The sequence below is a fragment of the Mauremys reevesii genome, linkage group 5, assembly GCF_016161935.1.
Source record: "Mauremys reevesii isolate NIE-2019 linkage group 5, ASM1616193v1, whole genome shotgun sequence".
NCBI lineage: Eukaryota > Metazoa > Chordata > Testudines > Geoemydidae > Mauremys > Mauremys reevesii.
Window position 1 is genome coordinate 72,480,938 of NC_052627.1, and position 14,857 is coordinate 72,495,794.

The 14,857-nt window shown below is 37.3% G+C and overlaps 1 protein-coding gene across 11 annotated transcripts in view; it reads left to right on the plus strand.

Moving 5' to 3' along the window:
- Positions 1 to 14,641, plus strand: part of CEP44 (centrosomal protein 44) — a 41,129-nt gene extending 26,488 nt beyond the window's left edge. For all 11 annotated transcript variants that reach the window (XM_039541383.1, XM_039541384.1, XM_039541386.1 and 8 more), the window contains 6 exons: positions 3,387 to 3,518; positions 4,194 to 4,403; positions 11,109 to 11,184; positions 13,204 to 13,331; positions 13,593 to 13,630; positions 14,507 to 14,641. In XM_039541383.1, the coding sequence (XP_039397317.1) occupies positions 3,387 to 3,518; positions 4,194 to 4,403; positions 11,109 to 11,184; positions 13,204 to 13,331; positions 13,593 to 13,630; positions 14,507 to 14,546 (624 nt within the window). In that variant the 3' untranslated portion in view covers positions 14,547 to 14,641. The remainder of the gene's footprint in view (positions 1 to 3,386; positions 3,519 to 4,193; positions 4,404 to 11,108; positions 11,185 to 13,203; positions 13,332 to 13,592; positions 13,631 to 14,506) is intronic.
- Positions 14,642 to 14,857: the final 216 nt, after the last annotated feature.

Here is a 14,857-nt window from a genome sequence, read left to right on the forward strand (position 1 = left end):
GACATACCCTGAGAGATTTCTTAAAACAGGCTGAAGTTTTAAACATCTCCTTTAAGCTAAATATAAACAACGTTGTCTTCTTGCTTCCTCATAGTTTTGATTCAAAGCCTAGTTGAAAATATCTGGGTAAAGATATATAGAGGGAAAATTGGGGTGATGTCATTGTAGGGCACCAAATCAGGAAGAGGAGGTGGATTTAGGCATTTCTATCACAAATAACAGAAATATCCAAAATACAAGACCTGATAGTAATGGGGAACTTTGCCCAGACATCTGTTGGAAAAGTAATACAGCAAAACACAAAATTTCCAATATATTCTTGAAGTGTAGTGGGGACAAGTGGAATGTATTAGGGACAACTTTTTGTTTCAACAAGTGAAGGAAGTAAGTGGGGGCATCCATTTTAGTCTTAATTTTGACCAGCAGGGAGGAATTGGTTGCAAATCTGAAGGTGGAAGGCAATGTGGGTGAAAGCGATGCTTTTGAATTATGAAGTTTACCATTTCATGAAAGAAAGGAGTGAGAGCTGTGGACTTCAAAAAGCAGACTTTTAACAAACTCAAATAACTGGTAGGTAAGATCCCATGGGGAAAATAGTCTAAGGAATAAGAGTTCCAGAGAGCTGGCAGTTTCTCAGAGAGCTATTAAAGGCACATCTGCAAACCATTCCGATGCAAAGGAAAGATAATAATAGTAAGAAGCCAATATGGCTTTTTCAGTAGCTCTTCAATGACCTGAAAATAAAAAAGGAATTCTAGAAAAAGAGGAAACATGGATAATTGGCTAAGGAGGAGTACAAAAGAATAGCATAAGCATATAGGGACAAAATCAGAAAGCCCAAGGCACAAAATGAGTTATACCTAAGTAATAAGAAGAGGTTCTATAAATTACATTGGAACCAAAAAGAAAGCAAAGGAAAAAATAGGTCCTCTACTTAGAGGGGAAGGAATACTAATAATGGATAACATCAAGGAGACCGAGGAGTTTAATGCCTATTTTGCTTCAGTCTTCACTAAAGTTGATGATGACCAGATACTCAGCACAATTGATCAGGAGGAAGGAACACAAGCCAAAATAGGTAAATATTTTTAAACTTGTTCTTTCCCTAAGTTGAATTTCATCAAGCCTAGGCAATTTGATTATATTTATCCTGCGAGACTGAAGGAACTAGCTGAAGCAATCTCTGAACCAATAGCAATTATCATTGAAAATTCATGAAGGAAGGGTGAGATCCCAGAGGACTAGAGAAGGGAAAACATAGCACCTCTCTTTAAAAGGGGAAACAAAGAGGACCTGGCAATTGGACTGGTCAGGCTGACTTTGATACCTGGAAAGATATTGGAACAAATTATTAAAAAATCACTTTGTAAGCACCTATTGGATAATAGGATTATAAGGAATAGCTAGCATGGATTTGTCAAGAACAAATCATGCCAAACCAACCTAATTTCCTTTTTTGGCAGGATTACTGGCTTAGTGGATAGGGAGGAAGCATTAGACATGATCTTGATTTTAGTAAGAGTTTTGACACAATACCCTATGATATACTCATAAACAAATTTAGGGAAATACGATCTAAATGAAATTACTATCAGGTAGGTGCTTAACTGGCTGAAAGACCTTCCTCAGAGTAGTTATCAATGGTTTGCTGTCAAACTGGGGGAGAATATGCAGTGGGGTCCACAGGAATCTTTTCATTAATGACTTGGAAAATGGAGTGGAGAGTACACTTAAGTTTGCAGATGACACCAGGCTGGGAGGGGTTGCAAGCAATTTGGAGGAAAGGATTAGAATTCAAAACAACTTTGACAAATTGGAGAATTGGTCCAAAACAACAAGATGAAATTCAATAAAGCCAAGTGTGAAGTGCTTCATTTAGGAAGAAGAAATCAAATGCACAACTACAAAATGGGGAATAACTGGCTTGGTGCTAGTACTGCTGAAAAGGTTCTCGGGGTAATGGTGGATCATAAACTGAATGTGCATCAACAATGTGATGCAGTTGCGAAAAAGTCTAATATTCTGGGGCATATTAAGAAGAGTGTTGTATGTAAGGCATGGGAAGTAATTGTTCTGTTCTGCTTGGCACTCATGAGGCCTCAGCTGGGGTATTGTTGAATACTGGGCACCACACTTTAGGAAAGATGTGAACAAATTGGGGAGACTCCAGAGAAGAGCAACAATGCTAAAGGGTTTAGAAACCCTGACCTATGAGGAAATGTTTAAACAAACAAAACTGGCCATGGTTGGTCTTGAGAAAAGACTAAATGGGGGACCTGATAACACTCTTCAAATATGTTAAGGGATGTTATAAAAACAACTGTGGTCAATTGTTCTCTCTGTCCACAGGGGGTAGGACAAGAAGTAATGGCCTTAATCTGCAGCAAAGGAGATTTAGATTAGATATTAGGAAAACTTTTTTAAAAGTAGTTAAACTCTGGAATAGGCTTCCAAGGGAGGTTGTGGAAACCCCATCATTGGTGGTTTTTAAAAAGAAGTTGGAGAAATCGCTGTCGGGAATGGTCTAGATTTATTTGGATCTGCCTCTGCAAAGGGAGCTGAATTTGAGAACTTCTCATGTTTCCTTCCAGCCCTTCATTTCTATGATATGTTTGTGACTTCCACACTCGATTATTGTAACTTGTACCTTATAATGAAGCCAAACAGCCTGAAAAAGTTCAACTAATATAAAACACAAAAGTTCATTTGCTTAGCAGTGCACATTACCATGAGCTCGTCACTTTGGTGTTCTGCTTTTTCAACTGGCTCCCATTGAATAGAGTATAGTTCAAGGTCAGTGTCCCCTTCATGGGCCTGGACCTAGCTACCAGTGAGCATGCCCTTTCCTCCACAACTGTGACCTCCCATGCCTTCTAAGTTCTGTTGGAACAATAAAATTATTAAGCAGTAGAGAGAGAGACTTGTGAGCCTTTGAAGTCAGAACATTCAGAGGAGTAGGGCTTACACTATGGAACTCTTGCAAGAGGTAAGAGACCTTGCTGTACTCAGAAAGAAATGTAAAACTGATCTTTTGACTTGGCTTTCCCTCAGTAAGCCTACCTAGAAAAACTAAAAATAAACAAAACCACCTAATCAAGCTATTTTTCTAACAGGCTGCCGAGGAAAAGGAGAGATGTTTCTGACTTTAAATATGCAGAAGCAATAGGGGTGATGGGCCGTATAACTCTGAAAAGATTATCAAGTATAACTCTGTTTTTTCACAGTTTAAATCTTTCATGATCTGTCTTACAACTGGGTGAGATCAGATTGCTTGGGTGTATAGGTAAATGCAAAATAATTAAATGCAGAACATTGTGCATTTAGTTGGCAAGGATGTTTTTGTTGTAGTAAATCATACATGTGGATTATTGTTTTTACATACAAAGAAACCTCAAGTGGAACGTCACCCAGATAGTGAAGTTAATGTGCATGGCTATAATACAGCCATTCCAGTAGATGAAGATAGTGAAGAAGAATCCTGTGTAGCTGATGATGTTTTGGAAGTTGTGTGTGAACAAGTAAGAATTTGAATTTTAAAATGTAGAGTTTGGTATGATAGCCTAAGTGGCTTCCAAACATCTTTTTTATTTTTTTCAAAATTAAACTTGATCTATAAGTATATAATAAATGTGTAAAGAACATTGGTAGTACAATTGAACAACTTAAGAAAAAAAGGGTTCTAACATGAGTAGCAGTTGAGACTTACTACATCTTATTTATTTTCAATAGTGTCCCCAATGTGCAATGTACTGTACAAGCACAAAAAAGAAGGGTCTCTGCCCCATGAGTTTTAGTTTTGTTTTTTTCCTCTCTTAAAAGACCATACAAGATGGTCAAAAAAACAGGATAAAGGGAGAAGAGGCACAACAAGCCTGTGGGAATAGTTATGTGGTGGTTGGTCTTCTCTTGATTATTATTTCAATATAAAGCATCCCCAGTTACCCCACAACTTCAGAGTCAGCTGGCTGGTTTCTGGCAGGTGTCTCTAATGTGCATACTTTTTGCATAAAGCAGTTCACAGCAATTTCTGAAGGAAAAAGCATTCATAAATGTGACTCATCACAATGGTTTAAATGTCCTAGTGGGGAAGAGAAAATGTTCTATGCTTCTTCATTTGAGTTTATCAGGTCTGTACAATTGTATTTATGCCTAAAATTAAAGAAAGTAAAATCTCTTATTGTTCTTATTTCCAGGCCACAGAAGATAATAGTCAAATTGAGCTGCTAAAGAGCCAGCTTGCTGATTGCCAAGAAAAACTTCATAAGCTAAATTGGATGGAAGATAAACTACATGTTTTAGAAGAGAGACTGAAAGGGAAGGTGATTATAGATGAGAAGGACTGGAATAATCTCCTGAGCCGGATCTTGCTTCTTGAAACAGAACTGTTATTGCAATCAAAAAAGGTATATTTTACCATAAAGCTTCTATTTTATTGGGGAGGTGGAATGTGTAGCAGGGTGGATTGATTTAAACCGGGGATTTTAATCTTATTTAGCATTTGTATATTATTTGCCTAAAGAAAGGATGATTCTCATTGGTTGATATAACCATCAAAATATGTTGTTTTGCAACTAAGTATGTAGAACTTTAGAGTTACAAACATCAGAGTTACAAACTGACCAGTCAACCACACCCCTCATTTGGAACCAGAAGTACACAATCAGGCAGCAGCAGACACATTCTCTCCCCCCCACCCCATTCCCCCTCCGTCCCCAAAAGTCAGATACAGTACTGTGCTAGACATAAACAACAAAAATAAAGGGAAAGTTTAAAAAAAAATTGAGAAGGTAAGGAAACTGTTTCTGTGCTTGTTTCATTTAAATTAAGATGGTTAAAAGCAGCATTTTTCTTCTGCATAGTAAGGTTTCAAAGCTGTATTAAGTCAATATTCAGTTGTAAACTTTTGAAAGAACCATAATGTTTGGTTCAGAGTTGTGAACATTTCTTGAGGGGTTCGTAACTCTGAGGTTCTACTGTGTAGCCTTTACATGAAATCTAGTACTACTTTTGCTAAACAGGGAGATACACTATATCTATTCACATTTAAACAATTATAAAGCGTGGCATACATTTATTCAAATTCTTAATTTTTACTACTTTGTTAGAAAATAGTGAATGAGGCAATTCTTTTCTACTAGATCAATTTTTTTACTTGTGATTTGTATCAAGATTCATGTAGATGAAAATTGGAATGCAGTCAAAATGCGCTAAACAGCATGTAAAATTTGTTTGCTAGTTAAATACTTAAGAATTTTTTTTAATCAATACCTGTTTTGCATTTAAAAGCGAATTGTGAAACAAAGGACGTATTATCTATAGTTAGTGAATTGAAGTGATTGTTTCATAGACTTGTAGAGTACATCTATACTGTAATAAAAGACCCACACCATGGCTACAGGGCTGGGTAAGTTTACAGTAACTCCTCACTTATAGTATGTCTACACTACCCGCCAGATCAGCAGGTAGTGATCGATCTAGCGGGATTGATGTGTCGCGTCTTGTCTAGACACGATACATCGATCCCCGAACGCGCTCCCCATCGACTCCGGAACTCCACCAGGGCGAGAGTCAGAAGCGGAGTTGACTGGGGGAGCGGCAGCCGTCGATCCCGCGCCGCGAGGAGGCGAAGTAAGTCGATCTAAGATACGTCGACTTCAGCTACGCTATTCTCATAGCTGAAGTTGCGTATCTTAGATCGATTTCCCCTCCCCCCCCACAGTGTAGACCAGGCCTTAAAGTCATCTCGGTTAATGTTGTTTCATTGTTACATTGCTGATCAATTAGGGAACGTGCTCGTTTAAAGTTGTGCAATGCTCCCTTCTAACATCGTTTGGCAGCCGCCTGCTTTGTCCAATGCTTGCAGGAAGAGCAGCCCAGTGGAGCTAGCTGGTGGGTAGTGGACCGACAGCCCCCCATCAGCTCTCCCTATCAGCTCCCTGCTCCCCTAAGTTCCCTGTGCAGCAGCTGCCCAGCAGTCTAGCAGTTGCAGCTGTCCCTCCCCCCACTGCCATGTGCTGCTTCTGCCCTCTGCCTTGGAGCTGCTAGACTCCTGCTTGCTGGGGGGGGCAGAAAAAGGGGGGGCTAATGTCAGGGTGTCCCCCTCCCCCCTGCGCCTGCACCCCGCTTACCCCATCTTCCATAGAGCGGGGAGAGACACGACAGAGGGAGCTTCCAGGCAGCAACATCTGCAGCTGTGGTCTGGTCTCAGCTTGCTGATCTAATTCACAAGGCAGTGTACTTCTGACCCCACTCTTCATACTTAAAGGGGAAATGCACATCTCTCTCTCTCTCTCTCTCTCTCTCAGGGTGTGTGTCTCTGTCTTCCCTCCCTCCTTTCCTGCTGCCTTGTACAGTAGAGTGTGAGAGTTAACCCTTGAGGGCTCAGCCAATTGCTAGTTCGTCATTTAGCAGTAAGGCATTCCCTGGAAATATCCCACCCTCTGACTCCTCCACCTCAACCAAGCTTCACAATCATCATCACTGTGCACCAGTATTAAATTGTTTGTTTAAAATTTATACTGTGTGTGTGTGTGTGTGTGTGTGTGTATACATACACACATAGACTAAAAATAGTCTTTTTATCTGGTGAAAAAAAATTTCCTGGAACCTAACCCCCTCATTTACATTAATTCTTATGGGGAAATTGGATTCGCTTAACATCGTTTCGCTAAAGTCGCATTTTTCAGGAACATAACTACAACATTAAATGAGGAGTTACATTACTTGGGCTTGCCGGACTTGGGTTACAGGCCTATAGAATTGCTGCATAGATGTCCTGGCTCAGGCTGGAGGTTGGGTGCTGGGGTAAGGATCCTACCACTTGGCCCCCAGCCTGAGCCCCAATGTCTATGCTGCAGTTTTACAGTCCCGTAGTCTGAGCCCCCCCTGACCTTGAGCCAGCTGACCCGGCCCAAGCATAGGTGTTTAATTGCTGTATAGACATCTGTAGGTTCCGGTCACCATGTCCTTCAAGATTTTAGAGCTAGTAGATCTGATCCTCACACCTTGTTTTTATTTGTACATTGGAAGAGAAAAGCAAAGGGTTTCCTCTTCTTCAACTTACTTCTAATGATGTAATGATTAAATTGAAATGGAAAAAGTGTTCCTTCTGTAGTTACAGAAGAAGTTACTGCTGTCAAAAGCTAGGTTAGCATTTCAACAAATTATATGGTTCCAGGTGACTTGTACCACTTCAGAGGCTTGACTTTCTTCATAGCTTCAGAAGCAAACATGTGCTGCTTAAACTTTTCATTTAATTTAAATGATTTTGATAGATTTTTAGTAAGGTTAAGCCTGATGTAGGTTTTTGTAGTTTCAAATTTCATTGTCAATAGGTTGTTTTTTAAATAAAAACATTTTAAAATTGAAATTAAATACATTTTTCTTTTTAAAAATAAAACATTTTCTCTACCCTGATCTGTACTAATATTTAGCAATTAGAATATCTACCATTTGTAAGGTAATGTATAGCCATGATCACATGACAAAATTTTAAACAAGACAGAAATCTCAATTTCCTCATGAGCCTGCTATTCCTCCTCTCTCCCAGTTGTGCGCTCTCTCCCTTTCAGGGCCCCCTGTTTCTCTCTCATCCAAAAAAAAGTTAGTGGCTTATTTCTGAAAAGCGCACAGCTATTTCTTCAGGACTTGTGGAGCAGCACTGTGCATTGTAATGGAGTTTCCCAGAAGGAGCCTGCAGACCCTGAGGGAACTACAGAAATAGCTCTGCAGTTTATCAATGATAGCCACTGTGTTAGTATGTGGTACTAATACATTTACTGAAGGAATGTAATTACTGTTTGAGTGGTTGCTATTGTAATGAAACAATTCAGCCTGTTTAATGGCATGTGATTTTTCTCTTACTCTGACTGTCTCATCCTACCTTGTTGGATTTTCTTCCTGTAACTAATAATTTATGTGAGACAGCCAAAGTACCACTTATGAAGCTGAATACTGTTTAATTTCCCAAGTCTAGGAATATTATATTTTGAAAACAGAGAATCCTTTTACAAGAGCTTCTTGAAAAGGTTAGACTTTCATTCTGTTTAGCATTATCTGGGTTTCATACTAGACATCTTCATTTCTGATTGTAGAAAAATGCACTATTTCTATCTTCAGGCAAGCCATCTAGAAACTAGATGCAAAATTAAGAATGAAAATTCAGCAGATGGTTTGCTCAGTACTGTGGGAAACACTTCATTCATTAGGCAAGTTTATCATTGATCATCATCTTATTGATTTCTGATTTAGTGGTTGGCATTTCACTCCTTGTTGGTGACATTAGGTAAACTCTCTAAATGCACATGAGATTTAGTGACATCACTATGCTGGGTATGTTTAACATGCCACAGCAAATCAGCATTTTTCCTTAGGGTAGTGTATTTTTTTTAACTTTAAAAGCTTTTGAGGGGTGTCTGTCTGTCTATCTAATAAATATAATATAATGCTAGTGTTCACAGCACAGTATATTTGTGAGTATGTGTTCAGGATCTTCCTGTAATGCTGTAAATTACAGTCCTCAGAATACTTCAGTTATTGTGAAAAGCTGTCCAAAAGTTGAAAATTTTTGCAAAAAATACTTGACTGATGCTGCAGTTTCTTGCAGACGTGTTAGAATGTTAAGTCAGTCACATCATTTGTTTGGTTGTAGAAAGTTGGAGATGTCGTTATAAACATATAATATGGTTCTCATTCTACATTTATTGAAAATGCATCGTTTATCTAAAAGAGGTTTTTTGGAGGCTTAAATGAGGAAAGCTGCCATCTCTCTCTGGTATTTCAGGATGCTCACTTAGTAACATTTTAAAGAAAATTCAGTGGCTCAAAGGTTGAATATGGAGCTTTTCAATTCTAGATCATGTTTGAATTTGTCTCAGGTCAGTAATGACAGAAATGTGATACCATCTTATGTCTATTAATCAGTCATTGTGGATGAATTCGGTCTTATTTCTCAGTGCATGTCCAAATCACACAACCACTGTTAACAGTTTGCTACCCTTGCTAGTGCTCTCAGGAATCCAAGGATTGGATGAGCATAAAGAGAATTGCCCTGTCTTTCACAGATCACTTGTTGAGGCACATTGTGGTGGAGACAGTGTGGAGAAGCTTGCCCCTGGTCTCAACTAGCCCAGCTCTACCTGTTCTGTGACTTGATAAATGCCTTCTAATCTGGAACTTTTCAATACCACTAAATCCAATTAAAACAATAGATAAATATAGATAAATATTCATTATTTTGCATGGTGCTGTGGATTAGACTAGCCTCATATTTATCTGCCACTTAAATATTTTAACAGTAGTACCATTTTTTGAAAACATCTAACCAGATTGTGTTTCTTTTTAGTCTAGACTTTTGTTGTAAGAGCAAGAGTATACAAAAACAAGTTTGATTTAGTTTGTGTGCACCATGGTTGCTTATTTTTCAGTACAGAAGGAGCTGGTTCTTGCAAACTTCTTTTGAGAAGCTCTGAAATCTCAAAATAATATGAACGTTCTGAGACTAGGCCCACACCACCGTCAAAGCAGCAGCGACACACATTGCACTGAGAATACCTGGAGCTCTCAAGGCAGCTGCAATGGAAGGGATTGGGGAGAGGAAGCCAGTCCAAACTTCTCCCAACTCTGAGGGCAGTAATTACTGTTTGCCTGCCCCCAAATTCCTGGGGAGGGGGTAGGAAAGAGAGCTGGGGGCTATGCCCAGGGCAGCACTTGGGATACCCCGCCACTCCTCCCCACACACACATACACACTGTAATAGCCTTCTGCTGCTACTTAATGTAGTAAGCCCAGTAGCTCAAGTGGTAGATTTGTGTTATAGTGCTGAATGTTCAGAGTTCAAACCTTGCTGATCACTCACAATGGTAGAGGGCATGGTTTATTTTTGTTTTTGGAGGTTTTTTATACTTTAAATCAAACTAGGAAATTAAATACAAAAATCTATGTTAAAAGTTGGCACTGCAACCTTAATTCTGCCCCTTGTACGTTCACTTTATGATACAGACTTCAATTACATGATCATATGCTATTTTTCTACAGGACCCCTACATAATTTAGCATGCAAGATGGTTGCTAGCAGGCAGAATTAAGGTTGCATTAACAGCAGTAAATCTGGAACTTGGTAACTTTTGAGTTATTGACATGTAACCAAAATAATGTTGTTTAATGTAAATTTTTGTATTAGAATATATGTGGCTCTGAGACTGTACATTTTACATGTGCACACACCCTACTCCATACATTCATATGGTGCATTATTGAAATGAAAGCAGTTCTAGTCCCAGAGGGGTTTCAGAAGGGTGGGGGCATCCATCTGCATAGATTAGCTTGCAGGATTCGGGCCTAAATTAAACAAACATAAGTTCATGTTTCTGAAAGAAAAAACAGTAATTCTCAATGGTCAAGGCAAAACCCTAAAACTAACTTTTAATTTTCTTAACAAATTAATTCTGAAGAAGAAAATGGTCACATTATAACAGAGAAAGCAGATATAGCATTAATATTGACAATGTATAAAACAGTTTATTTTCACCATTTGTATCGTGAGCCAAGTGGGTATTTTAGCCAAAATTTTCAAACTTGATTATCTAAAATTAGACAACAAAATCCAGCAATAGACCTCAAATCAGCAGCCTCAGAGTCAGAGGAGCAGAGCACTTGCAGCCACCAGTAGTCAGTCATTCAGAGCTGTTGGTACACAGTGTGTTTTAATAAACACCACTCCGCCTGATCAACCAATCACACCTGGATTGTTACGCATTCCACTATGAAACTTTTGGGCTCAGTTTTTACAGCAAAGTTGGTATTTCAAAAGACAAAATGCTTTAATGAATTGACCTTTTTTTTTAATGATATAAATGGGTATACTAATATAAAGGGTCACATTTTTCATTCTTTACTCATAGGAGTAGTCAAATAAAGCTACTTCCATAATGCTAGAAAAATGTGGTCAGTACTGTACATAGATATACATATATTCACCCATTTGATTATAATTCTCAGTACTCAGATGGCATTTAAATAAGACTTGTGGCTAAGATGGCATTTAAATAAGACTTGTGGCTAAGTTATAGAATTTTTTTTGTAAATGGCAAAAATAATTATTGTTTCAGAGTGACTTATCTACAGAATTTAACAATATGAGTGAAGACCATACCTCTAGTAGGAATATGACTCCAATTTCTCCTGGTGAGTGTTTGCAATGCTCTTCACTTAAAAGGTTTTCTTTTAAGCAGCTTTTGCTAACCTTGCATAAAATTGTCGCAGTTAGGATTTTAAGTTGTTTAAATAGACACTGTCAACTTTAAAACTAACTAACTAACTACATTTCAAGTTCAGCTGTTTCAGGTATGAGCCAGCCCCTGAAACCACCCTGTTAGTTTTGGGGCTTTTATGTACATTTCCTATTTGATAGAATGTGTTGTGTTTTTCTCCCCTCTCCTGTGTTGCTGTGTCTATCCTCGCAAAGATAATTAATTATTAGAGAAACATATTTTCTTATTTTTGTTTTTAGTAAGCTCAAAAAAAGGCCTGGGGCACAAATGTGATTTTTTTTTAAGTTGATATATCCTTTTTTTTCTTTAACAAACTGTAAAATACTAGAAAAAGTAGTGGGTAGTGGCCAAGTACATTTCTGAAGGTGTACACAGCAAGCTTTTGAAGCTAACTATTGCGTAAGTACAAAGGGACCCAGGAGAAAATCACACTATCTTTTCAGGTAAATAACCCTCTCTGGACAGCCCCATCACTGAGGCCAGGGAAACTGAATCAAATTTTTCACTCACTCTCTTACTTAGACTTCATCCATATTGCCTCTTCCTTCTTCCCCAAACTGTGGCTTGACTTGCCACTCCCCCAAGTCTGATCCATCCTTAGTTTCCTAATTCTTCAATTTGGTCTTCTCTGGTAATATACACTTAAAGCACTGAGATGTGCCTACAACCTTAACTTCCCCTTAAAGTGTTCTGTGCAGGAATATATATTACCCAGCATGTTTATGGCACTGTCTGTAGTATAAAATCTTTCTCAAGTAAAAATCTTATTCTGAATGAGTTATAGACTTACTTAATTAACATTTTTGTAGACAGCAGAGTAAAGATAAGATTCTCTCTGTCTGTGATGCCTGATAAGTGAAGTGGCAAATCTGATACACCATTTACCTCTGTAATATTTTTCTAGATTGTCCTACATATCAAGCTTGCTCTAACACCCACAATTGTTTTGTCAAAATACCGTAGATAAATTTGTGTTAGTGGGATATATGCGTTTGAATTGATTTACTTTATCACATGATATAGATCAGCTGCCATCTGGAGGTTTTGAGATCCACTATTAAATAGTGCAGTTTACAATGTTATTTTCTGAATGCGGACTCAGGACTTGTAACCTGGATCCATAGACTGTAGCTTTAATTAAAAAAAAAAAACATAGCCAAAAACCAAACTCCACCTTTTTTTAAATGGGAATTTTTGCTTTCCTCAGGACCACAGGTTTTTAAAATAGTAACACTTTTTTTTTAAATGCTAGGATAGCATCAAGCTTTTCCTGATGCAAAGGGTAGGGATTTTCTAATATGTTTGATACGTTGGCCTAGCTCTGCTCCTATTGAAACTGGCACTTACTTCTATACAAATGTTTAAACCCTGATTCTGCTGAATGAATACTAACCCTAGATTATTGGAAACATTTTTTTTTGTATGTCAGCTTTTTATACTGTAAATCACTTACAGAATTAAAAACATGTTTGGAAAAGCTTTTCGTGTTATAGTAAAATATGTTTACAAAGATAATTACTATATTGCTTAAACTTTTTTTTTAAGTTTAAAAGATCCCACAGCTGTATAAGAGAAGTGGTTTATAGTAAGAAAACAAATGTGAGCTGTCTGAAATTATTATTGAATGTTTTTCCCAGTAATTGTACTTGCCTAAGTGTTTCAATTGACTGTAATCATGACAAATGCAACATTCCGGGATAATCTTTGTTGGAATTTTTTTTTTTTTGTCTACATTGTACTGAGCATACTCTGTTCATGTTATTTTAAAAGAATATGAGAAACCCATCTTGGACCTTTACCAGTAGCCTTTTTCTTTCTAAACAATGCATTCTCTTCTGTTATTACATACTGTAAATCAAACTGTTCGATAGCTGACCCTGCTGCAAGAGAGCAAAAAGGCAAAGGTGACCTAAAAATGAATATTTCTCCACAGATATTGAGAGGAAGGAGGAGATGCCAGAGTCTCTTCATCAGTCGTCCGGATACAGTTCACTATTATCCACAGACCCATCTCCTAAAGCCGCAACCATTAATTATCATGGTTTGACAGAGATTTCAAAGGTAAGTAAAACTGGCAAATGCTTAGTTGATTTCCTTTCTAAGGTCAAGAGAACAAGTAAGCATTAGTTTTAGTTGTATATACTACTAGCAAAAAACAGCAAAACTATGCAAAACTTCATCTAGGTCTGTCTCATAAAAATCCTTTTGATATGTAAACAGTGCTTAAAGTATTTTTTTGCATGAATTCTCCAGGTTAAAAGTCCATTTCTGAAGATTGTTGGCTTTGAAGAATTGCCTAAATATGTTGCTTTTAAATTGCAGGAGACAACAAGACAAAGAATGGAAAGGATAAGTAAAATGTAAGTAATAGAAAAGGGCAGCAGGAATTCATTTCCCAGTAGGGAATTGTACTGGACTAAGACATATATAGAATGTGCATATGTGTTCCAAACCTCAAAGGTCTCTACATCAGGTGTGGCATTTCCTTACGACTCCACTGGATAATAAATCCACTTACAGTTCTGTTTGTGGGCTGAGTCACTGTTTTGGTTTGTAACAAACAATATAAGGCATTCTTAATGGTATTAACTAGGGATTAAAGAGTGTTTAGAATTTGGTTGACAACTAATAGGAGTATTATCTGTCTTCTGATAAGAGTTTACTGGAACTACATAAAACTTGTGTTCAAACTTGGAAGTGAAATATTAAATGAAAAGGTCTAGACCGGTTTCAGACCAGGCATCACATAAAGATACCCAAAATAATAAGCAGTATCTACTGCTGGTTCTGAGATCTGTAATGAAAATTTACAGGTAGAAATAACTTTCATTACACTTTTTGAAGTAAAATGAAATGCATCATTACAGTGAAACTTCTATTCAACAAGATTTAGGTATCATATAAACGAGTTACTTCAGGAAGCTGAAGTCATTAATCTTGTCTGCAACTTTGCAAAAACCTAAGCTTTCTGATGGTGACAGCCTCTTTAAGGTTAATTTGTGATATACAAAGTGTCCATTATCTCCTCCATTAACTTTATTTTTGTGAGTTTTGTTCCTTCTCTATGTATATTTTTTAAATGTCTCTCTCAAATAACAGCAAATCTAATAGCCTGACCAGTGTAAAAACAAACAAACAAAAAGTCAGGAATGCTGCTTTGTTACTTTAGCTTCATTCATTAGTAGTAAGTGTTTGTGTTTAGTCTTTCTTTTAACCAATTTTTAAAATATTTTTAGGATTGAAGAAACTTCAGAATTGCTGAAAAATTCAAAGTAGCACATCGTAGACAATTTTCTGTCTAGACTTCTGGATCTCAAAACTATTATGTAAATTTGTACAATTTTAAAGTTTTGAATATATTATCAGTTTTAAGGACCATAATTGTTTTAAAATTGTTTTTATTTTACTTGAATAAATGTTTTCTAATACCTTTTGTGTCATGATTACATTAATTTTAACCTTTTGCTATAGAAAATTGCATGAGTTGAAGTCATTACAGCAGTGTATTTTTGTGTTGACATTTGTTGGCAGCGTGCTAAGTAATATTTTTTTAAAGTTCAGGCTTGAGGACCATGGTTTACATCCTG